This window comes from Clupea harengus, chromosome 25 (genome assembly GCF_900700415.2).
Source record: "Clupea harengus chromosome 25, Ch_v2.0.2, whole genome shotgun sequence".
NCBI lineage: Eukaryota > Metazoa > Chordata > Actinopteri > Clupeiformes > Clupeidae > Clupea > Clupea harengus.
The window spans coordinates 6604244-6630438 of record NC_045176.1 but is presented as its reverse complement, the minus strand read 5'-3'; the positions used below and the strand labels follow the sequence as shown (position 1 = coordinate 6630438).

Sequence of the window (26195 nt, the reverse complement as noted above, 5' to 3'; positions counted from 1 at the left end):
ACATTTCAACAAAATAAAGGTTATATAATTGTAATGTCATGGACAAAGTCACCGAAGCTGCCGCGAAGCATGTGGCTCACCAAGAGTTCTGAGGTCCCTAGTTTGTCGAGCTCCATGGACTGAATGCGTGAGATGTGCACCCCCATCTCCCGATGGATTCCAGAGCACTCAATGCAGGTCAGGATGCCCAGGTTTGTGGACAGCCATTTGGGCTCTGAAGAGGACCACAATGAGGACAGGAGTGAATGGAGATGGAGCACGCTCTGCAGGTCATAATTTGCGCCGCAGTTCACTTCACAGACACAAGGGGGCGCATAAGGCATTCCTAGCATCTGTGCTAACGGGCCTCCAACAATCCTTATGATAAGAGTTTTAGAGAGGAAGAGGAAGAGAGAGAAAAGCAGAGGAAGAGAAGCTCACCAGGAGCCCCACAGTCGCAGCAGACTTCATTGCCAGGCATGCGTAACAGGTCCTCTATGATGGCTTTGGTCAGGTCCTCAAAGGTGTCATCCCCGGCACTCTGGCCGCCCTGAAAGGCCATATTCAGGGCCTCCTCCTTACTGTTGGTCAGCACAGAGATCCAGCTGCAAAACACACAAACACACACACACACACACACACACACACACACACACACACACACACACACACACACACACACACACACACACACACACACACACACAACACACACACACAACACACACACACACACACACACACACACACACACACACACACACACACACACACACACACACACACACAGAACAAAATCAAGACAAAATCAAGACAAGTCCTGCGGCACTTCTGATGGAGTCTAATCAGCACATGTGAGAAACACAGAGGCATCAGCAGAATCCCAGCAGGCAAATGTTACACTACAACCGTGAAGCACAGCAGTTTGTTAGTGCAGCATCTGAGGTCAAAATTGAGCCGTTATTTATGCCTTAAAGATGAGATTCCTTTAAATATTGTTTTAAAATCAATAATGAATCCACCCGAACAGAAACAGGCCCAGTTATTTCACTGTCACTTACATCACAAACTCCTGCTCATCCTCTGCCTGGAAGTGATATGTGCGGTTGTCTGTGAAGCAGGAACAGAAACATCATTAGACTCAGTGGGACTACCAGGCACAGACTACCAAACCAAAGAGAGAGAGAGACAGAAAGAAAGAGAGAGAGAGAGAGAGAGAGAGAGAGAGAGAGAGAAAGAAAGAGAGAGAGAGAGAGAGAGAGAAAGAAGGAGAGGGAGAGAGACAGAGACAGAGAGAGAGAGAGAGAGAGGGAGAGAGAGAGACAGAAAGAAAGAGAGAGAGAGAGAGAGAATAAGAGAAAGAGAGAGATCTACTGAACAATTAGAGCATGTCACTAAAAGAAAAGAGGAAGTTGATAGGTTTGATGGTGGTGACCACAGAAGCGTACAGTGCATCCCCCTGCACTACTGCACTTCCCTCAGTGCACCCCCACCCTGACCCTGTCACCTCAACCGACCCCCCCCGCCCCCCCCCCCCTCCGCTTCTCTCCCAGCCCCACCCACCCCCCACAGCCCCTGCATCCTCCTCTGTGTACTCACGGGAGATCAGGTCAAAGCACTTCTTGTCTTCCCCGGTGGGTTTCACCTGGCAGGTGAGCAGGTTGAGCCGAACCGGCTGCCTGTTGGACTAGAGAGAGAGAGAGAGGACACAGAAGAGAAGATGCATGAGAACTTTAATGGCTGCCTGTTGGACTAGAGAGAGAGAGGCCACAGGAGGTTGCATGAGAACTTAAATGGGAAATGGAAGCGAGAGTCTGCCTTACGGAACGAGAAAGTTCTGGTACGGTGGGCAGTGTGGTGCTACTGGCCGCTAAATGCTATGATGCTTGATGTTCCGGCTCCCCAGAGGCAGGATTGGATTGGAACACTAATGACCGTTCATTTCAGACCAGGGCTACAAGCTGTTCCTGCATCAGAATGTTGGTGTATCTGGAGTTGTGGCGGGTGTGTGGGTGTGTGTGTGGGTAGTGTATAACTATGTGCTGATTTCTGTACGAAAGTGGATGACTGTGTGTGTGTGTGTGCCAGTGTATGACTGTGTGTGTGTGTGTGTGCGTATGACTGTGTGTGTGTGTGTCTGTGTGTGTGTGTGTGTGTGTGTATGACTGTGTGTGTGTGTGTGTGTGTGTGTGTGTGTGTGTGTGTGTGTGTGTATGACTGTGTGTGTATGTGTGCTGGTGCCTGCCATGCACCAACTAGTGCTGATTGCTTGGGAGTACGCGACCAAACCCCCTCTGTGTTTTAGCCATTTGGGGGAGAGCAAGTGTCAGGCCAACATCCCCACACCTCCCACCCACTGATCCGATCAGAGAGAGGGGGAGTCACTACGGCAACAGGAGAGAGCTCATCTCTGAGTACGGAGAGGTGGCAGGTCTTGAGACAGACTGCATCTGTTTTTGATTTTAGTCTCATGTGATGAAGTGCCATCTTTGGGTCTCTGTCTAGCCAAGCCAAACACGTGGAGAGAGCATATGGAATGTGTAGGTGTGTGATCATCAGTGCAAGGGAGTACTACATTCTGATGATCCAAGGGCCCTTGGTTATTTGATGAAGTGTGGGGCTTTGTTTAGGTTTGTGTTGTGTGTTTTAACATACAGGGACAGGAAAAAACCCTCCTTAAAGCCTAGCATATAAAGTAAGCTGAGGTTACAGAGAGTTTGACATTTATGCTCCTAACTACTTGCAATGCGGAGCACAGCGAAGCACACTTCCAATTCCAACAGGGATTCAGAATGTTCACTGATAGGAGCAATCTGCTCGAAGCGTTCAAAAATACATTTCACCGCCTTATACAATTAATAAAAATGTATAAATTATAAAATTTCTAAAGTCAACATTTCACTCGGTTGCTCTTTTCGGACATGTCTAAGCTTCAAACTGTAGCTCTCACAACACGGCGCGTTGAAAAGTGGCAAGGTAGGTCTGGCTCAGCCAAGGGCCCGGAATGAGGGCCCAAGCAGCAGGGGATTCATATGGACACTTAACAGCCTTAGTAAATGTGGCCATTAGTGCAAGGGAGTGAGAGTGCAGGGGAGTGAGAGTGCGCGAACCAGGGGGTGGATGAAGACAGTGAGACATGCGGGCGGGCGGATGCTCACCGTGGCGTGGGAGATGGTGAGGATGCCATTCTTCACGGAGCACTTCCTGCGCTGCCACACCTTACGGAGGCTGGAGGGAGGAAGAACAAACACATCAGAGCCATTTACATTTAGTCATTTAGCAGACGCTTTTATCCAAAGCGACTTACAAGGATGTATACACATTTTACATATACACTGATGGCACACTGCACATCAGGAGCAATTAGGGGTTCAGTGTCTTGCTCAAGGACGCTTCGACAGGGAATCGAACTAGCAACCTTCTGATTACTAAACGACTTCTCTACCCCCCGTACCACTGTCGCCCCGCAGAGCCCTCCTCTTACATTCTCTCTTCCTCTATCATCCTCTCTCTTCCTCTATCATCCTCTCTCTCCCTCTATCATCATCTCTCTCTATCATCCTCTCTCTCCCTCTATCATCCTCTCTCTCTCTCTCTCTCTCTCTCTCTCTCTCTCTCTCTCTAGCCCGCTATTCATGCTATTCATGCTGTTCATGCAGTGGTGAAGAAATCTGAGTATCTGTGCATTGTTGACATTTCCATGTATTAATTTGACAGACGCTTTTATCCAAAGCGACTTAAAACTGACAGACAAAAATCAAGCTACATTAGGTTAGGATTTTTTCAGGAAGACCCTGTCACTGTGGTAGCCTGTCCAGTGTAGAACTGTGGTTCTTTGCACTAGGCAGGCACTAGGGCGGCGCTGTGACTTTAGAGAGAGTGAGAGTGGCCCCTGAAGGCCCCTGGCTGCTGATGACCCACCCATCACTCTTCTTCAGCAGGTAGCCCTTCTTCTCGCTGCCAAACTCCTTGTTGCCCTGCAGCTGGTGCATGCTGTAGCCACTCTGCTTGCTCTGGGAGTCCTGCGCGCACAGACACACACACACAGACACACACACACAGACACACACACACACACACACACACACACACACACACCATTGAGAGAGCACCATTAGAAGCTAGCAAATGAAGTTGGCATTCAAAAACACTGATTGAAAAGTGTTTGTCAGTAATCCTTAACATGATTCATCATGAAGCTCTAGCTAGCAAACACAAGCAAAACTTAGCACTAGCAAGCTTTAACAGGAAAGGCGATTAAGAGCATTTGTCAAGGTATTAATCAGCAGAGAGAGAGACTGAGCACTTACTCTCCTAGACTTCAGTCAGAGGAGGCATTAATCAAGATGGAGAAAGAGAAGAAAGACAGGAAGTGGCACAGAGTTAGAAATGCACTGTGAGGCACTCACAGACGAACACACAGCCCTAAATTCGTGCACAGCAAGACTCTATTCAAAAAGAGCAGCAATTTCAGAAATGAACGGCAATTTCACGAGACGCAAACAGGCAGAGAGTGACTCGCAGAGAGCCTTAAGAAGGGCTCTTTTCTGGTTTGTGAGAGTTTGCCGCAGAGAGAATGTCACTGAATTTAAATTCAGGCGCTGAAAGAGCAGGGATTAGGCCTGGGCATGGTCTTAATTAGTCAGACAGTCATACAGGACTTCTCAAATGAGCCAGGACTGGAGTTTATTCCCTGCCTGAGAAAGGGGCTCATATTCAGTAACTCTTCACACTAACACAGAAACAAACAAACACACACACACACACACACACACAGACAGACAGACACACACACACACACACACACACACAGCTCCTAATGACACATCCTCCTGGTGTTGTTGCTGATTATCAGGGTATTTTTCATTCTGTCTCTCGCTATTCGTTTTGATGCAACCACTAACCATCAGAAATGTTCCCTGAATGCCAAGTGCTGGTGGACGCCTCCCCCTTCTCCCCACCCACCAGGGCATCATGACGAAGGGAGAAGGATGTCGTCACCTGCTCACGGATCTTTTTCCACAAGGAGGTGATAATAAACCCACTGCCCACAGCAAACCGACACCAGCGAGATGGTAACATGCTGCCTCTTACTGCTAGTCAACCCCTTTCTCAGTCAAGCTGTTATTCCTTCTTCAGTGGAAAATAAATAAAGAAAAGCTTTGGGCCTCAGAGTACATTCTCTGAGGCTTAAAGGCATGCCAGAGTATTAGTGAATAAGTGTTAGGTGGTCCACTGCATGCTACTGCTTGAACAGTGGAGCCACCGACACGACGAGGTGAGCGATTTGTTTCATGGAAGCGTCTGGTGTCGCTAGAGGTAGCGTTGTCATGGCAACTACTGGTGTAGTTGGTGTAGCGTAGCGTAGCATAGCTACCTCTTTCTGGTCCAGCTGCAGAGAGGACTTCAGCAGGTCCCTCAGAGCTGTCAGCTGCTTCTTCTCCTCATCCTGGGTCTGCTTGATCTGATGGGGGGGGGTCGAGAACATCACTCAACATGACAGGACCACGCCGCAATGGAAGCCACATTTAAGACAGGTGTGTTCATAGAGAACAGAACACTTTTGAGGGACCCAGTGTGAAACAGTATCTACGTAAACATGCATCGCGTCAGGAGACAAGGTTTACGAGACTCACATTGTAGAGGTCAGCGGCAAGCTTGTCGATGTACTGCTTCATCTTGTCAGCGGTTTTCAGACCATCCTGAAAGAAGCTGAGGGACACAGACTCATGAAAATCATCTAAGACATCGGCAACATGGCAGAGCCTTGACAGAGCCGCACTAACAATGGAGATCTTTCTACTGGACAAATACACTTCATTCAAGACCAAGGGGTTCTTTCACACATAAAAGTATTGTGGGTTTTTCCTGGCTTCCACAGAGGCTATGGTGGCGAGGTTTGTGCGTATTAAAGATCCCCCAGATACAAACAGGCAGTAGGCACAAGTCCAGAAAAAAAGCTGTCTTTGTTGTTTCCACAAAGAAGAAACCATGAGATTAGATTAGATATTTCCCAAGATGCATTGCTAGGAGGGAAAAGGTGACAGCGCTGAACTCACTTGCACTGAGCGTGATAGTACTTAATGAGGTTCTGAAGCAGGTCAACTCCCTTCTTAGTCTTGATCTCGTTGACTTTGATCAGATACTGAAACATAAAAGATGCACAAACACAGATGTGAGACATCGATGGGAACAATCACTGGCTCTTCCACTAATAACAATTCCACCAGATCAAATAAAGCAGATCCATCAGCAACGGGGATGCCCGAGTGGTCAGGATTCTCACGTCAGGATCCGCTAAAGAGGACTAGTGTGGGTCTTTATGTTTACATAGTCTACACGTGCAGCTGTCTTTGCATGTACATGTGTAAGAATATAACACTATTCGATGAGTGTTTTAAATGTGTCCCTACAAGCTGTCCAGTGTTTCTGCTCTTCTCCCCAGGGACTTGTTTCTGAGTGGAAACACATTGATATGCTCTCTGGTTCTTCATCTGTTTATGACTTACAGGGCAAAGACAACAAGATAACACAGAGCCTAACATATGTCCACACAACAGGGTCAAACACACAGACATTAAATACATAAACACACACACACACACACACACACACACACACACACACACACACACACACACAGGGTGCACACTCATACACACACCTCGCACATCTGCAGCTGAAAGATACGCCTCTCTTTCTCCATCTCCTCGGCGATCTCAGCGCCAGTGATCTCCGTCCGGATCATTCCGTGCTGCTTGGCGTGCTCCCTCTTCTCCTTCTCAATCTTTGTGCTGAACCGGAGACACAGGAAGACAACTTAACAGCCGTCCTCCGTCCACACCTCGGCTCGCACAAACAAAACACACAAACAGCTACACACTTCATGCTTCTCTGCGGACTCAAAGTAAATCTCCACTTACAACTTGGTCTCATAGTCCTTCCAGGCTTTGTCAAAGGGCTTCTTTATATCCTGCAGAGGGAATCAAGTGACAATAAAAAATGGGTGAGTGACTATAAACTTACATCAGGTCCGAGTTACAGAGCCCTTTTCTCATGATACATGAGACAATTCCATTCATTCTCTGTAAACGCCCTCAGATCCACATCCACATCCACATCCTCAGCCCCAGTCGCCTCAGCCAGTCCTAGGCCCTGAAGGGTGAGTGTGTGAGGCGGCCTGCAGCCATATGGAATAATGAGCCTGTCTGCTGGTAAATGATTGATGCCCCTCTTACGGGACGGACTTGTTTGGAGAAGCCTCTCCTCCAGAGACACTGTTCATTTCCTGTGTCAATAACACGGCCATCAGGAGGCCTGGGGGTTGGGGGGGGGGGGTTACTGCTGAGTCAGTCAGGAGTCCTGTCCAGTGAACAGACAAGGAGATACTCCTGTCTGTGTGTGTGTGTGTGTGTGTGTGTGTGTGTGTCTGTGTGCGTGTTTGTTTGTGTGTGTGCGTCTGTGTGTGTGTGTGCTTGCGTGTGCGTCGTGTGTGCTTGTGTATTTGCATGTGTGAGGGAGTGACGTCTCATCTGTTTTGGAGGGGGAAAGGGGAGGCGGGTCAATGTCACCGGTTCCGCAGAGTGATGCGGACAGACTGCTGACATCACCGCCCCTGTCAGTGCTGACGGGCGCACTCAGAGACGCGAGGAGCCTGACTAATTCTAGGCCTCTGGGGAGGGAATGAAGGATCAAGAGAGGAGAACAGAGAGAGAGAGAGAGAGAGAGGGAGAGAGAGAAGGAAGTATGGTTTGGGAAAGAGACAGGGAAAGATAGATTGACTGACAGAGATAGAGAGAGAGAGAGAGAGAGAGAGAGGGAGAGAGAGAGGGAGAGAGAGAGAGGGAGACTTAAAACAGCTGACTGAGGAGGTAGCATCCATTAAGCTCAGTCAGGTCTTTCATAGGAGAAGTGCCAGGGTAATGGACAAGGATTACAGCCAAGGGTGGAGTGGGGGTGAGTGTAGGGTAATGGACGGCCTCGTGTAACTCCTCTGAGATTTACAGTGTTGGCTTTCTGTCCAGCAGGAGTGTGTTTTCACAGGCTGAAGCGAGTCTGGGGCGTGAGTAACTGTGTTTGTGTACCGACAGGGCGCCGCTCCAATTAGCCAACAGCGCGGGACAGCACGGCACAGCACAGCACAGCACAGCACAGCACAGCACAGCACAGCACAGCACAGCACAGCACAGCACAGGACAGGCAGCACAGCACAGGCATCACAGCACTGCACAGCACAGCACGGGCATCACAGCACAGCACAGCACAGCACAGCACAGCACAGCACAGCACGGCACAGCACAGCACGGGCAGCACAGCACAGCACGGGCAGCACAGGCCTCTACATCTTACCCCTTTCACTCCCTTCAGGTCCCCTTTGAGCAGAGAATCCAGGGTGAAGATCACATTATGGCTCAGACTCTGTAGCTTTGGAGAAGAACACAACCACCGTTAGAAAAACTTTTTCCTTTGAGTTTGTCCATATATATGTGTGTGTGTGTGTGTGTGTGTGTGTGTGTGTGTGTGTGTGTGTGTGTGTGTGTGTGTGTGTGTGTGTGTGCATGAGGCATGTCTGTCCATCCCCTGGTCTGGGGAAAGGATCAATTCATAGATGGCTGCAGTAATGGATCTCTATCTTTCAGCCCTCTCAGCACTTTCATCTGGTCTAAATGGACCCTGACTGCTTCCCATCCATCCTCCATTGTAATGGGGGGGGGGGGGGGGGGGCTCACTGCCAGTGATCTGAGTGCCATGGGACTACATACTGTTGATGAGGGGGTGAGAACAAGTGATCTGAATGCCATGGGACTACATACTGTTGATGAGGGGGGCGAGAACAAGTGATCTGAGTGCCATGGGACTACATACTGTTGATGAGGGGGTGAGAACAAGTGATCTGAGTGCCATGGGACTACATACTGTTGATGAGGGGGCTCACTGCCAGTGATCTGAGTGCCATGGGACTACATACTGTTGATGAGGGGGCGAGAACAAGTGATCTGAATGCCATGGGACTACATACTGTTGATGAGGGGGCGAGAACAAGTGATCTGAATGCCATGGGACTACATACTGTTGATGAGGGGGCGAGAACAAGTGATCTGAATGCCATGGGACTACATACTGTTGATGAGGGGGCGAGAACAAGTGATCTGAGTGCCATGGGACTACATACTGTTGATGAGGGGGGCGAGAACAACCTCCATAACTCACTGAGGAGAGCCCAGGGGTGGAGGGGGGCGCTGAGGCGCCACACCCAGTGCTAGTGGACATGCTAAATGGTCAGGGATAGGGGACAGCCTCATGACAGCAGCACACAGCAGGCGCTCACCAGGTTCTTGAGCAGGGCTGCCAGCTCCTTGATGAGGCTGGAGAACTTGATGAAGGCCGATCCCAGGTCAGAGGAGTCCCGGCTGATGAAGTTGCTGCCAAACCTGTCCAGCGCCTGGCTGTAGTTCTCTTCATTCTGCACATGATCTAAAGGGGGGGGGGGGGGGGGAAGGAATAAGATTCAGTGGAGCAAGCATCTCTACAGCATGCTGGTGGGAAGTCCTTTTCAGGACATACCTAAAATGCCTTTCAGAAAATTATACTCCAGATACTGCTTTAAATAGAGACATGTACGCGTTGTAGTGTTTGTTACTCTTTGCCTGTGGTTGTCGGAGTGGCTCTGTCAAAAACAAAGAGAGACCAAACAAAAGAAAAGAAAAACTGAGAGAGAGTATGAACAGGTATTAAGAGATTGCAGTTTCTCAAAGCGCCTGAGTATGTACTGACTGAACAGAAGCTACCAACAGAACAACAATCTTGTACTGGTGTGTAGTGATCATGTACATGACCCCCAACCCCCCCCCCCCAACCCCACTCCAATCCAATCCAATCCAGGCATAATCCACCCAAGGGAGCTGGGGGACTCGGAGGACAGAATTCAGGGATTCCTTTGTAATCCCCAAATTGGTGCAGCAATCCGGCATGAGTTCCATCATGCAGGAAGGCGAGCGAAAGCTGCAAAGCCCTTCATGTTCCCCGACCGAGAGCTCCATTCATGTTCTAAAACTTCCCCTCTCAGAGACAGCAGAGGCAGGAGTCTCACAGAGAGTGCGAGAGAGACAGAGAGACAGAGAGAGAGAGAGAGAGAGAGAGAGAGAGAGAGACATAGGGAGATGCAGTCGCCGGAAAAATGGGGGAGAGAGGCTGTGAAAACTGTGTCAGGTAAGAAAGGACAGCAGGGCTAAAAATGGTCCTGGTGTGACAGCAGGGAGCAGGAACCACCAGGAAAGGGAGGTAGGCGGGCGGGCGGGCGGGTGGTGAGAACAGAACAGGCAGGGTGTGGACAGAACCATGCCTCAAGGGGCAAAGCAGTTCCCCAAGTTCCACAGAGTCGCTTCTGCCAACTGAGGACGGTGCAGAGGAGCCGCCCGCCTTTTCAACAGAGCTCTCATCTGGAACCTCTCTTCCTCCATCTCTCTATCTTCCTCTTTCTCTCTCTCTCCACCTCTTTTTCTTGGACTGAATCCCCTGGCATAATGAGACTATTAGGTCATAAGCTTTCTGGGTAGAGAGGATTGGAGAGAGGCCAAGCTGAGACAAGAGGAAAGGAGTCGGGACGGGAGGAGAAAAAGGAGAGGCACCTCCCACACTGGCCAGTCTATCTAGCAGCTGGGACAAACATGAAACCAGTAATCCCTCAACACGCACACAAAAGGAGAGCACTGGATCTGTTTAAGCGCCCCTCTTCTCCTACATACACCAGATCTCCTGTCAGGCAGCAGGGGCATGTAACTCTTCATGAACACCAGAGGACAGGAGTAATGTCCTCAAATGAGTTCATCTCGAAGGATTTCTACCACGCATTGGCTAGGTCGTTTAAAAATAAAGTGCACAACAGCCTCAGTAGTACGTCCGGTCATTAATGTCTTCATCTCATTCAGCCATGCATTTAACATGCAGGCCCTTGCAGAATGTCAGAAGGTTCTTATCACGAGCCTGTTAGGCCTCTGGGCGATTAGAGTGCTTCTGGAGTGTCTACTGAGCTGGGATCACGGCACAAGGATGGGGTGACCTGTGGCGCAAGGACTGTCCTCTCCAATCAGGCACACACCAGAGAGGCTGCCGACCGTCCAGTGTCTTATTCTCAAACTGACTTTAAAACAGGGGGAAAATGAGCTGGCTAAATGTGCATTAAGTCTCAGCCAAGAGGACTATGTTTAGCTGTAGATGTCAGGACCAACACATCACTCAGTGTAAGAGAAGGGGCGGGCCTCACACATCACTCAGTGGCCTAAGAGAAGGGGCGGGCCTCAGGAGCCCTGATCTAATGGCTCGTTTCTTTGGGGGATCCATAAAGCAGAGGGCCCTCCTCCCCCAGGGACTTCTGAGGTCAAGCTAAGGTCAAACCAATGAAACTGACAGAGCACTTCAGACAGACATCAAAGACATCAAACACAGCTGAGTGCCGAGTAACATGACTTCACACAATGCCTGTTTAAGCACACAACACATGTGGAGCGTGGAGCGTGCAGCGTGGCAGTGGTTTAAAAACAATATTACACTTCCAGTCCATATAACACATACCTAAGGCCCATCAGGGCAATGGAGACATCGGTGGTGCTTAACACAGTCTAAATGGACCAAACCAGGTCAATATTACCAAACCAGGTCAATATACTCCAGCCCAGCCCAAAAGCTGAGGACTCAGTCAGGCCTGTTGCCCATGTCAAGGCGTTTACATTTACATTTAGTCATTTAGCAGACGCTTTTATCCAAAGCGACTTACATATGTGCGACTTACAATGTATACACATTTTACATTTACATTTACACTGATGGCACACTGCACATCAGGAGCAATTAGGGGTTCAGTGTCTTGCTCAAGGACACTTCGACAGGGAATCGAACTAGCAACTATCTGATTACTAAACGACTTCTCTACCACTGTACCACTGCGTTCCACATGTGAGTAATGAGCCCCTGAGCGGACGCAGGGCCCGAGATTGTACCCACCCTTCGGAGAGGCAGTACCCACCCTTCAGAGAGGCTGTACCCACCCTTCAGAGAGGCTGTACCCACCCTTCGGAGAGGCTGTCGCCACCCTTCAGAGAGGGCCAAAGGGGCCTTGAACAGCCAGCATTCGGCGGCCGCCAGAATAGCTGGACAAAGCCAGCACATGACAAAAAAAATCTGAAACAGAGAAACCGCATGACACGCTGCAAACACAGAATAAAAGTGTGGCACAGCGAAATGTGCCATTCCACGTTGAGTCTGCAGTCTACAGGGTTCAAGGCAAACAAACAAAGAAAACAAAAGGATAACCTGATACCACAAACAAAGCACAACGCAAGGGTGCCGACTCTCTGCTCCTCCCATTCTTCCTGCCTTTGGAGTGTCTGATGTCTTCTGAAAGGTCACTGACCTTCAGCGCTGCACATGCCCTCCTCTTTCACGTCAAATGACCCTCATGGCCCCGGGGGAGGGGGGGGGGGGGGGGGGGGCATGAGCGCAGACAGCTACAGGAGGCAGAGCAGAGGAGAGGGGGGGGCGAGGGGGGGCCTGCGGCTGTTCAGCGGAGCGTTCATAGCCGTCTCTAGTAGCATGCGATGAAAGAGAACCTCCCTGAGACGGGTGTAGGGTGACATCACAGATGGAAGAGAACCTCCCTAAGACGGGTGTATTCAGGGTGCGATTTGTCAAAAAAACAGAGGGGGGATGTTTATTAATTTTTTTATCATGAAAAAACAAGCAATAAATAGGCCTAATTCTTTTTAAGTTAACGGTAGGCCCTATTAGGTTACATTTTGAACAGTTGAACATTTAATGCAAACTAAAATATATAAAATACATGAAATATTTTTTTTTGTAAAAAACAAATCGCACCCTGGGTGTATTGTGACATCACAGATGGAAGAGAACCTCCCTGAGACGGGTGTATTGTGACATCATCACAGATGGTTGAGAGATCGTTGCCATTCTGTGCGACTGACTGCAAAAAGGGACGTGGGGGTGAGGGAGCTTCGCGACACACAAATGTGAGTGCTCTTACCTTGACCCGAGTTGTAGATGGCTTTGACAGACTTCTTCACCTTCTGCAAGGCGTTGCGATCCTGATCCAGCGCCTGGAAAGAACACAGAGAGGGGAGAGAAGACAGAAGGTTCAATTCAGAAGTCTTCAAGTGTTGTTCCATTCCAAGTGAAACCCTTTTCCATTGAGAGCCACATTGAAGGAGGGAAACCAATACTGGCAACCCCGCTCTTTTTGCTGTCACCATAGCAACTGAAGGCTCAAAAGAGACAACCGTTGGCCAGGACTTCAAGGCCCAGATGGGCTGTGAGGTTGTAAAACTAGAAAAGATTTTTTTTTTTTAAGCTGAAGCTTTTAGGGGAGATTTGTCTTCTCTACTCAGGAGAATCATGCCCATAAGTCTCATACAAATACTAAATGTACACCTCAGATAAAAAGGAGACGCATGTCATGTTTTTCTTTTCCAAACTTACTGTTAACCTACGTCTACCAAAGCATACGTCTACCAACTGTCGGTATCTTCAAAATCATACGTGTAGAAATGACCAGAAATGTTGGCACAGAATTCATCAACAGTGTCATTCTGACCGATTCATCCGCTGGGTCATTCTGACCGACCGAGAGGTGAGGATGATTAGATCTGGGTACTGTTTATTTGTTTTCATTACAGAGGTTGTCCCCAGAGGCAGCTACACCCCCCCCCCCCCCCCACACACACACACACACACACACACACACACACACACACACACACACACACACACACACACACACACACACACTCACTCTCATATGGCCACAGAGGGACAGAGCCACCGCTCCTGATGTGACCCAAGGGCCTGAGCTCCTGACTCACCACTACCGACTCAAGGGTTTGTGTGTGTGTGTGTGTGTGTGTGTGTGTGTGTGTGTGTGTGTGTGTGTGTGTGTGTGTGTGTGTGTGTGTGTGTGTGTGGACTGTACTGCACACCACTGACGGTCCTACAACACGAAACACTGCCTAGCAACAGAAGTTCAGCTGGAGGAGGGCTTTCTCAGTGTTTCTCTCTGAGGGTGTTATGTTTCTGGGGAAACTCAACTCTACTGACAGGAGATGATAGAAGAATTACAGCAGAACATCAAAGTTGGACCCCTAATCTAACAACGGATCCTCGGTTTCACTTAGGGTACTCTTCCTTACAGACAAACCCTTAAGCCATCACAACTGTAACACTGGATTTTCATGTTAATAACTAACCAATCAATGCTGGGCATGCACATGTAATTTTAAAGCACAACTGTATTCATTCATTCAAATATTACACACACACACACACACACACACACACACACACACACACACACACTCACACACACTCACACACAAGCAAAAGCACACTTTCATCACACACTGATTTTGCTGCTTCCAAAATGCATCCCAAAATAATTCTGCTGAGTGGTGCCCTCAAAGGAACCTTTCAAAGTCGATTAGTGAGGAAGACAGAGCTTCGGGCCACACTTTCCACACACTGCAACCAAACTCCCAGAGTTCTCTTTTTCACCAGCAGCCTCAGCATCATCAGCAGCAGCAGCATCCCTGCTCTGAGAATGAAGCTTGCTGCTGGGGTCTGTCCCAAATCTCCACCTTGGGTCTCCTTTTCTCTTCCCGCCATCTAAAGCAGACTTCCCGGTCTGATCATCATTTTAATTCGGATCCAGATCCAAACCTGACTAGTTATTCTGTGAGCGTGCGGAGAGAGGAACGGGGGAGAGGAAATAGCAATCACAAGCAGCGCCGGACATACTTGGGCTGGCAGACTGGTTGCCAGGGTGACGCTACGAGGAAGCGGGTCATCATCGGGGAACTGGGAGGTGGCAGCTGCAAAGACATACGGCTGGTAGAGAGAGAGTAGTGGGGGGGGGGGGGGGGGGGGGACAGGAGACTCCTGCTCTACTATGCACAGGCCTGACTTAGGTTACACTTCAGCACAGGCAGGTACTCTCCCCCCTCTCCTCAACACAGGGACAGTTATGAGGGGTCGTTGAGGGGAGAAAATGAGGGAAAGATGGAGATGAAGAGTATGTGGGGGTCAAGAAGGAGGGGGGGGGGGGTATAGAGACACAGTGGCACAGAGACAGACAGAGACGGAGCTGGAGACAGAGGAGAGAAAAAGAGCCTAAGAGCTGAAGAATGGAGAGAGATATGATCATAAGTTAAATCGGTCAATCTGCAAGTCAATCTGTGGATCATGGAGTAGGCTTAGCTAGCATGGACCCAAGACATCCCTGGTTAATAACACTAGCATGGACCCAACACATCCCTGGTTAATAACACTAGCATGGACCCAACGCATCCCTGGTTAATAACACTCTTCGGTCACTGGCCTTCCTCATGCTACCTGGCCGAGCCTACAGCTGGAGCCGTGGCCATAGGAGCTTCACTGCTGTTGCACATAATCTGCTGAGGGTGAATGAAGGAGAGAACACAAGGAGAGGACAGGAGAGAAGAGAAGAGAAGAGAAGAGAGAGGAGAGGAGAGGAGAGGGAGGAGTGTGGACTGGATGCCAGCTGTGACACGGGCGCGGGGCCCACTGTGTGTTTAGCAGCTGTTACAGAGCATGTGATCCACTTCTCCACTCATCTGTCTACCTCTTTCCAGCCCGCGGGCGGCAGATTAAAGCCGGGGTTGTGTTCTCCACCAGAGACGGAGGGTGGCACAGGTGCACCACAGCGCTGAGACTCTCAGGGCCAGAGACACAGCAGTCACATGTGACAGGAGCCGACACACACCTGCCTGAAGCTCGACAGGTACAACAGGGTGCTAACAACACTCAAGGACCATGGGGTTGATCACAAAAGGGGGCATACGCTGATAAAACCGACTTGTAATGGACCTGTATTTCTTTGGGGAAAAAATCTTTGCTAAAATCATTTTTTTTTTTTATTTAAAGTGTGGAAATCAGTCAGTAATGATGCTCTCTCAAATCTTTTTAATTTCCCAGTGAGCACTAGGGAGCACTAGCGGTAAACTCCATATCATAACAATGTTGCACCATGATACACTGCGTACATGGCAAAAAAAACTAAACCAATGTGAGAGCTATTTACTACAGTTGCCAGGGCCTGATTCCTATTATGGATTGGACTGGAGAAGAGGAACAACCTGAAATTCACCCAGTGTGTTTGCCTCCACAGACCACAGACCCTCCATTTAAACTCTAATAACACTCAGCAAACTGTAGAAACTTGTGTGCTTTTATGGCTTTTTATCGAGAAGTTCAAAATCCTACACTTATCTTACAAGCCATTTGTGTGAATTTAACTTGCATACAGACTTGAATAGGAACCTTTCTATTCATGGGGTTAGATGTTAAAGCTGCTCTAAAAACAAAATTGATGACTTGGGAAACATCATTAGTGTTCTCTTATTAAAATGGATAACTTTGGAAACATCATTAGTGTTCTTTCATATAAATGGATAACTTGGGAAACACCATTAGTGTTCTCTTATTAAAATGTGAATACCACGGTGCATTGAGTAATATTTTCTGCATGAAGACCACTGAATATTTTAAACCACAGAGTACCAGCAAACTTGGCATATAAAAAAACACGTCAGCTTTTCAAGTTGGATGAATACTGTACACTCATTACAATGCCCTTGTAGGTGTGTAAGGCTGTACCTTTTGTGATAATCTATTGCCAGCTGGCCAGTTGATAAACAGCATGTAGAGGGGAAGGACATCACAGCATAGGAGAGAACGCTTTTGCGTCCACCGATAATGGCCATATTCCTATCTAACACCAATGATGAGTGACACATACGCAGCTATTTCAAACAATAACAAACACAGTGGACCTCGAGAGGCAGGTGGTCCGGTGACAAACAGGGTTTTTAAAGGAGGGGGTCTGTTGAGCGGCTCTCAAAGGTGTGACGTGGGCTGCAGAAGAGCAAGCCTGCCGGGGCCTGACTCAGTCAACTGTTTGAGCTTCAGTGCTGCGCATGACCGCTAGATCACACATCCTTCTCCGCACATAGATTGACCGTTTATGGATTTGACCTACCTCATCCCATCGAATTGAGTTCATCACCACAGCCCTGATCTGCTGGGAGATTAACTGTCATCTGTGCCATATAGACCCTGAGCTGCCTTCCTCCCATGTGTCAACGGCCATCGGGCCTGTATTTTGCTTCTTACAGACCTGTGTCTTGTCTCCTTATTTTAGGCCTTCTCTTGTGGAAATCTGACGGGGTGAGCCAGCGCGCAGGGCGTGTCCAATCAGATCACATAAAAGGGGCCAAGATCTGACTTGAAGTGGGAGTTGTTTGCTTTTGTGTTTTCTACGTGAATTCCTTTGTTTGCTAACTTGGTTGATTGATTTGTAACCATCCACTCTATACAATAAATAATACATTTCAATATATAACATGTTAGTTTTGTACTACTCAATATTACAGATATCCTTGAACATCATAACAGTGCGGTATTGTACTGCAGGAACGTCACAGTTCACCCCCCCCCCCCCCACTGTGTGTCTTTACCCACCCAGTGCCGCAGTAACAGAACCCCAGCTCTGACTCTGACTCGGCTCATTTGATCAGCACCCTCAGCTAGATCCCCCTTCCACCAAGGACATTCATACACATAAGAACTCACACAGGCACCTCCATACACACACACACACACACACACACACGCACACACACACACACGCACGCACACACACACGCACGCACACACACACGCACACACACACACACACACGAACGCACACACACACGCACGCACGCACACACACACACACACTTCAAGGCCATGTATGTTTGGCAAGTCCCACAGTTCTGGAAAACCTACTCAGTGTTTTCCATTGAAAACACATGACATGTTACATTCATTAACACGAATGGCCTATGACATCATAGCGCAAACTCTCTGCAAGGTTCTCTCAGTTCCACTCCTATTTCACACACACACACACAACCACACACACAACCACTCTCACACACACACACACACACACACAACCACCCACACACATGCACACACACACACACACACACACACACACACACACAACCACTCTCACACACGCACACACAACCACACACACACACACACACACACACAACCACCCACACACATGCACACACAACCACACACACACACACACACACACACACACACACAACCTCTTCCAGTCATTTTCAGCCTCCCACGGTCCTCAAGCTGTCAATGCATCAATACCCTAAACGCCTAAACACGAATAAAGTGAGTGACCAACAAATACAGGGTGGAAAGCCAAGAGACACAGCAGGGAAAAAAAGCACACTGCTCAACAAATATTTAGGTCGCAAGCTCACTTCACCAGCTATCATTGTGGAGAAACACTAAACCCTTCTGGGATTACAACCCTCTCTCTCTCCCTCTCTCTCTCCTCTCTCTCCCTCTCTCTCTCTCTCCCTCTCACTCTCTATCCCTCTCTCTCCTTCTCTCTCCCCCTCCTCTCTCTCCCCTCTCACTCCCTCTCTCTATCTCTCTCTCTCTCTCTCTCTGTTTTTGTCAAGCTCAAAAAAGGCCCACTTTAGTGGTGCTGAGGGGAAACCGGAGTGTATTACCCAGAGAAAAGTGCTGACGCCAGGTTTTCATGGATTTTATGAGTCAGATGTTGAAGCAAGGCGATACCCCGCCGCAGATGGGCACAGCCCAGGAGACGAGTGGGAAAGAGTCCAGGACGGAGCAGCCTTCACGCCAATCCGCCTGTCAGAGTGACTTAAGGGCAACCGGAGGGTGGAAATATATTTTTTTATAATAAATGAACCTTACAACGCCACAGCACATCATTTTGAAGCGCAAATGAAAATCACACTCTCGCCTGAGAGCTCGCAATTGCAAGACAAGAGCGCGGCAAGAGCGGGCCATTGAGAGCACTGCTCTATGTTTACCCTGTAACCATGGCAGCAGATATTTGTGCTCCTCGGGACCTGAATGTGAGGTATTCCTTTGGTCCCTTCCGACTTAACCGGGTTTGGGCGCGCGCTCCCGTCCGAGGAGCCTAATGAATAAAGCGCGAGCAAACGCAAACACTGGCACCCCAAAGGCAGAGCCCTGGTGAGGAGGGCGCCCGTAGGGCAGAGGGGAAACACATTCTCCTGCGCCCCGTCTAAGCCTCCGCGTCGCATTTCCAGATGAATCTAAAAGAGAGGCCAGGCACTACTGTGCACACAAACAAACCAGGTGAATGGCTCTGGAACACTCTGGTAAAACTGACAACAGGTCCTAGAGCCGCCTCGTTCGTGCACTGAGCCCTACGGTTTCAGTAGAAGCATATGGGGAGAGTAAAGCAGGTGAGATTTGATCATTACTGCCATGTGATGTTCAATCATTTGATGCTAGATCAAATTCGGCAAGAGCCTAATGACAATCGCACACACGAGCTTTTAAAGAGATGAAAACAAGCATGCACTACTCTATTCAATCATCTGACATCCGTGACAAGAAGGCTACAAAAACACAAACCTCTCCACGTCCTCTCCAACAGCTCTCCCAGCTAGCCTTTAAAAGGAATCAATGGGAGATAAGCTGTTATAAAGCTTAGTGGCTGTTTTTAGGTCCCCCTGAGAGCGCACTAAAACACTTGAGTGCCCGAGGACGGAGGGAAGGAGGGAGGAGGGAGAGAGAGAGGGAGAGAGAGAGAAAGGGAGAGATGGAGGCAGGCAAGAGGTTTGTTACAGGCTTGTCAGCCGTCTGCAGCGCGGTCACGCGGCTGTGGCAGGATCTCCTCTGTCAGACCCGTCACCCCGCTCACCCCTACAGGCCACGCCAAGGACAAGGGTGGAGACAGGAACATTCCACAGGAAATTCGCACCAAAAGGACTCTTCGTCCGCTTGTAAATCACTTCCACATCTCCAATAGAAGATTCCAATGACAGAGCCTTTTCCAAAAGATTCTGGAAAAAGAGCATTCCAAAGGAAGAACTGGTGTTCCGTCGTCCTAATATTCATATTGACCTGAAGATATATAGAATAATATATAGAATAATGATACGAATCCGGACTCAATGAATAGTTCTCCAACACACTACTAATACAGGGATGTAAATAATGGCAGAATACAAAGAAGATATATTTAGCATAAAATTGAATTAAATAACACCCTTGTTTCTGGTTTTAGACATGGTCCACTGCACTTACCCCTACAGTTCCTGTGTAATTATGTAGTAGAGTAGAGTAGAGTCCGAACAGTTACTAGAAAACTCAACACACATGACAACAGCTCTGTCTCATTCAAAAGATTTCATAAACCCCATTCTGATTTATTTAACGCCTTTATGACTCTACACCATTACATAATTTAACATAATTTAACGTGCTAACAAATCACATCGTTAACTTTAACGTCTTGATGAATAATATTTTATTATGCAGCTACTAACAGCACAGTGAAAGTATAGATTTGTCAGTGCTGCTGCTGTTTCCAGAGACCTGACCCCAGTGACCTTGGCGGCGCTGGTCTGGCCACTGCTGGCACAGTGTGGACGCTCATTATAGCAGCTGCAGTAGACCCAGCAGTGCTGACGGGCCTCGGGCGGCCAGCGCTCCGCTCCGCAGTGCTCCTCGCACGGGGGGGGGGGGGGGGGGGGGGGGGGGACAGAGCAGCGACAGCAGCAGCACCAGCAGTGAGAGAGAGCTGACCTCACCGCGAGGACGGGAGACACCGCAGGCTGGCGCGCTCTCTCCTGGAGCTGGCGCTGCCGCGGAAACAATGCCGCCGAGCCACGCAGGGCCAGGCTGGAGTCGGCGCACCCGCACGCCGTGTCACCATCCCCCCCACACAATAACGCAGCAGAGAGGGGAGGGAAAAAAAAAAGCAAGCAGGGAAGAAAGAATGAGAGGAAAAAAGAGAAAATGACAAGCCAGGCAACTGTGAGTTATGTCTGCTACTGCTTGCCAGTCTTGTGCTGACAAAGAAGCCAGAAAGATCCCTGTCAGATCCTCATAGGCCGAGTGGGGATGCCACCGCACCACTCCCCAGAGGGAGAAAGAGAGAGAGAGAGAAGAAGAGAGAGAGAGAAACAGAGAGAGAGAAAGAGGGAGAAAGAGAGAGAGGTCAGCGTTAGAGTCGCCATGTTTTCATTACTCAGGGAGAGAGATTTTGACAGGGGAAAACGAAGTGAATGTGAATGTGTGAACCAAATAGATTCATTCTTTTACCAAGGCTTTAGAAGGGGTTTAGAAGAATGAGTGTATTTCACTAGTATATTCTGTCATTTAACACGGGCAGAATTACAGAAAAACGAAATGAATCAAATCACGCTCTCGTGTCCTTTGTGCACCAGATGTAAACATGGACGCTCTGCAAATACAGCTCTGACCTCAATGACACATCAGGAACCCAAGTAACGTGACAGGAAACAAATGTTTCTAGGTAAATCCTCTCATTTCCCATCTGGCCACCAATCGGCAGCTGCAGATCAATCCTGTCACATGAGATCACCATGGTGATTCATCACCGCTCTGATGGTCTGAGCAAGGGGGACCCTGCAGGACAAACTCAACACATGCATGCTATGAGTCTGTATGCGTATGTGTGTGTGGTTGTGTGTGTGTGTGTGTGCATGTGTCTGTGTGTGTGTGTGTGTGTGTGTGTGTGTGTGTGTGTGTGTGTGTGTGTAGGGGGGGAGTAAGAGGATGTGATAAGGGAAGCACTACAGCATCCCCCATGGCCCCAAGGCCAGCGCTGCCAAAAGCCCATTAAAAGAGGGCTTCTCTTTCCAGTTCAGAGGGAATTATCCATGTAAATAACACGATGAGCTCACCCTCCCTCACGCACGCACGCACGCAGATCAAGCCCACATCCAGCGCCACACAACCCACAGCCGCACACACACACACACACACACACACTTACACACATCCCACAGCCGCACATACACACACACACACACACACACACACACACACACACACACTTACACACATCCCACAGCCGCACATACACACACACACACACACACACACTCACACACACAACCCACAGCCACACATACATGCATCTTTTTGTCTGAAGAGGTTGAAGGACCAAAGCCCATTTTAACCATCTTTTCACACAGTGGTGCCCTCTGCCTGGTCTGCTGCCTGTCCATCTGACTACCAAGCAGGCAAGAGCAGCAGTGTTCTCTAGCAGCTATTATAGAGCTGCTCTATTTGCAGCATGGAGCCGCATCCAGTCTAGACAAGGTGCATCAATACACCAATCTGCCCATGATGCTTCCAGTGTTGCTGGGGTGGTGGTGACTGACAAGCACTTTTTAAATATTGGTGTGTGTGTGTGTGTGTTTGTGTGTGCGTGTGTGTGTGTGTGTGTGCGTACGGCAGCAATGCAGTCTAACGGCACAAAATGGAGAAGGCTCTGAATTAACGCGGAGAGCGTCTGTCCACTTCCAGCTCCTCCCTCCGCTGGGCACTCTGCTCGCCAGCTGTCACAGGCCACTGCTCACTGCTCAGCCCGTCCAGCCAGAGGACCAATGGAAGGCTGTCTGAACTCAAGTTGCACCCTGGGACAGGGGGACTGGCGCTTGTTTTCCAATCAACCCTAGACATGTTTAACTACTGGTAATTATTGGGTAGTAATTGCGCAACAAGGTCATCTAAGAATGTGTTTTCTCTTTTTTTTTTGGCATTAACAAAGATAGTAGATCTGCCATACATTTACGTTAGGATCTGGATTATTTGGTTGTGCATCAGCAGTTTTAGTTCTTTTCATCGTGTGGTGTTGAATGACAGCAGGGGTACGAACTTTAAAGTAGAAGTCAGAGGTTTTGTCTCTATTCATACATCCATTTCAAAGGGAAGACTGGCGGGGAACTGTGCAACATACACAGCTAGGCATTTTAACAAGAGTGTGAGTGAGCTGCTTAGAATGTGGCTCGCTAAAACAGAGGTGTTCAAAACACTTTTAGCACAGATTAAGCTGGACCTTGTTTGACACGACGGAACAAAACACAGTCACGACTGATTAAGCCACCTCACTTTTGTGAGGAGTCAGTCAACCTCAATTAGCACAATCTTCAAAAATACTCATTTTACATTGAGCTCATGCTCAATCTTAATCTGCACTGTGTATGACTCTATGCATCGACCCTATTTTCTACCCCAACCAAGTAGTGTTCCTTATCTCTCTAAGCTGCCTCAACATGCACCAGAACTGACTAGAGGGGGCTCTGCTGCAGTGGAACTGGAGTATGCATGTGAGCAAATGTGACCAGCGCTGTGTGCCCGTGTCCCTGTGACACCCACTGCAACCTCAGCACCCCTGGGCTCTCTGTCGGCCGAGGGCCCCCCTTACCCCCACCCCCACCCTCAGTCTCGGACGAATTTGCACACGGGCAGCATTCCTCTAAAGGCAGCCCAAACGACAACAGAGAATCTCCTGTGTCAGCCCCCAAGCGCGCTCAAAGCAAACACAGCAGGACGTGCGGGGAGCACACAAGAGGACAGAAAGCCCCCCCGGCCCGCCCCTGTGCCGTACCCCTCCTAACCCCCCCTCCGGCCCCTTCACACCCCTCACCGTCAGTCTCAGCCGCTGGCTTGTGAAGAGCGGAACAAAAAAGCAGGCAGTAGAATGTAAACTAATGAATGAACGGTGCAGTTGGGAGGGAAAATAAGGGGAGAAGGTCTTTTCTCTCCTTCTCTCCCTCTCCTCTCCCTCTACACTTTTTCTCCTTTCTGCTTCTGTGGAAATGTCCGTGCTTGGCAGCCTTCACCAACATGGCCCTTCAATACATCAACGGTGCCATCTGTTCTTCATATTCAAAGAGGGGGACATGACGAGAGTCGTGCCATGGAAACCATTATCAGGCGAGGGAGGCCGTGTTTGGAATGCGGGATTAGAGTGAGGCTGTGAGGATGGCGGGGTGGTGGGGGCATGACTGAGAGTACGGCAGAGGAATAGAAGGCTGGCTTGCAGTCGGGCTGGCTAGAGTAGAGGCAGCTCTTATGGGCCACTGCAAGCCTGTCAGAGAGAACAGGCAAGTTCACATGGGAGCACTAAGAGAGAAAGAATAGCTGGGAGAGATGAGGAATCACTGATCGGAGGAGACCGGCGTTGCCCGAGCCGAAAGCTGTGGAGGAGCTGACTGAGTGGCGTAAACTAAGAATGTCATCGAGGGACCGGACTTTCAGAGAGCTCGGCCCAAGAGACAAACTTCGGCGTTAAGAAAAATGTGTGCCATGATCGGACTGAACATCAGTGTGCAAACAAGGGAAAACATTGGAAACAACCATTGGAAACATGCTGGTTGAAGACAAGCTATTCTTTTTGGTTCGATTTGCTTGTCCGTTTCTTGGCGGGATTACAGATTACTACCAGCCTGATTTCCATGAAACTTGGTGGAAGGGTGTAGTGTGGGCCAAGGAAGAACCCACAACCATTGCGAGATAGGGCATTTGGCCTTGGTAGAGGTCTATATACTATCCAAGTGCCCTTCTAGTTAGACATGGTTTGCAGGTATTTGTTGGTGGGCTTTTGCTTGTGACCATGTGTGTGAGCATGTCTCTCTCTCTACTAGTGTGTGTGGGTGTGGGGGTGTGTGTGTGTGTGTGTGTGTGTGTGTGTGTGCCAACAGGAAAGGCTGCCAGGACAAGGGATCGACATGAATGATGACTCATCCCAGTAAAGTCTTTCCCGTTACCATTCAAATAAAAGAAAAACACAAAGTCTGCCGCAACCTTAACCCATCTCAGTATGTGCCTTGCTCTCAGTGCACAGTCCTCTAAAGTCTGCATCACCAAGAGACAACGAAAGAGCACTAAGTTGAATGCGCCTAGAGTTAATGTCTAAAGACATAACTAAATAATGTCTAAATTTAGATTCAGATCATCAGGCAAATTATGGAACAGGGTGCACAAACATCAGCCTTCATTATGATGTTGGACATTTGACAGGGAATCAAACACCTTCACTTCTTAGCCGCGCTCCCTGGGTGGCAGGTCAGGTGTGCATTGGCCCGTGCGTAAGTAGGTTAATCCTCTCCCTCTCTCTCTCCCTCTCATTTCTCCCAGAACCACTGCTCAAGAGAATAACCTCTTGCGTTTGCACAGCACACAGGGCTATTCTTAGCACATCTCAAATCTCTGCTCTTCTTCACGGGCAGAGAGGGGCTGCCATGACTTTACATGAGAGATCCGCACTGCCACTGGGGGGGGGGGGGGGCCTGATCCAAGACGACCGGATAGGAACTGCTTCCGCTTTTTTATCACTACCAAACGATAACGACACCATTATATGCATTATGAACAGAGTTACAGACACTAGCTGTCCTTGGATCTAGTTAGGGGAGGCTGTAATTAGAGAGGTGTGCACCAGACGTAAACAGGGTGAGGCATAAACAGGCATAAACAGGGTAAACAAAAAGGCAATATAGAGAAACATCTGAGCTTATTACTGGGACCACTATAGAACTAACAACAATATGTAGACAGGTTAGATAAACAGTTACACCAGCCTACAGCATATATGATATGACACCAGTGCTCAGACCAAAGGTTCTAATGATATAGAAAACATTCTAAAATTGATGCAGTCCAACATATGCAGCAATTGAAAGATGATGATTCAGAAGATGATGATCAATTCATCAAATAATGAGTTTCCAAATCTATTTGAAACGAGCTGGTTTTAACTAAAAGCAACATTTCAAAAGAAAAAAACTGAGACATTTATTAAAGTAATCCCTAGAGTAGGCTATCACATCCATCCCAGTTTGTTGTTGAGACTACATGTATTAATTGAAGGCAGAACACCCTTGTCTGTCATGCAGCATTAAGTAATGACTGTTTTGTCACTCCCAAAAATACGTTCATGAATAAACACAATGCGGACAACTAGGTCATAGCAACCATTAGCCCATCTGTCTTCATTTACGTTCCAGTGGGTCTGATGCCATTCACTACATTTACTAACTACAGATCTAATTACATGCGCTTTAGCCTGCATGAGGGGAACGATCCACACATCCTCCGGTTTTTTTTTTTTCAAAGTAATGGTTCATTAAAATATCGTGAAATAAACTGTGAACGAAAAAGTGGGCTATAACCTAGAGTGGTCTATCAGAGAGTAAATTAATTCAATGTTGCATTCTTCAAGACATGAAAATGACGCATCAGGGGCCTTGTGACGCTTTGCTCATACAGAAGGACAGATGTGTTTTCAACTGTACAAT

At 48.6% G+C, this 26195-nt stretch overlaps 1 protein-coding gene across 5 annotated transcripts in view; it reads right to left on the bottom strand.

Annotated features, from left to right (window-relative positions):
* asap1a (ArfGAP with SH3 domain, ankyrin repeat and PH domain 1a) overlaps window positions 1-26195 on the bottom strand; it is a 35736-nt gene that overhangs the window by 6523 nt on the left and 3018 nt on the right. For 3 of the 5 annotated variants that reach the window (XM_031563246.2, XM_042703756.1, XM_042703757.1), the window contains 15 exons: window positions 13016-13088; window positions 9308-9453; window positions 8329-8403; window positions 6903-6952; window positions 6644-6773; window positions 6039-6124; window positions 5616-5691; window positions 5357-5443; window positions 4290-4298; window positions 3901-4001; window positions 3138-3207; window positions 1579-1666; window positions 1041-1089; window positions 421-584; window positions 81-214 (listed from right to left, as the gene is read on the bottom strand). In XM_031563246.2, the coding sequence (XP_031419106.1) occupies window positions 81-214; window positions 421-584; window positions 1041-1089; window positions 1579-1666; window positions 3138-3207; window positions 3901-4001; window positions 4290-4298; window positions 5357-5443; window positions 5616-5691; window positions 6039-6124; window positions 6644-6773; window positions 6903-6952; window positions 8329-8403; window positions 9308-9453; window positions 13016-13088 (1338 nt within the window). The remainder of the gene's footprint in view (window positions 1-80; window positions 215-420; window positions 585-1040; window positions 1090-1578; window positions 1667-3137; window positions 3208-3900; window positions 4002-4289; window positions 4299-5356; window positions 5444-5615; window positions 5692-6038; window positions 6125-6643; window positions 6774-6902; window positions 6953-8328; window positions 8404-9307; window positions 9454-13015; window positions 13089-26195) is intronic. The other 2 variants (XM_042703754.1, XM_042703755.1) reach the window with 2 other exon arrangements.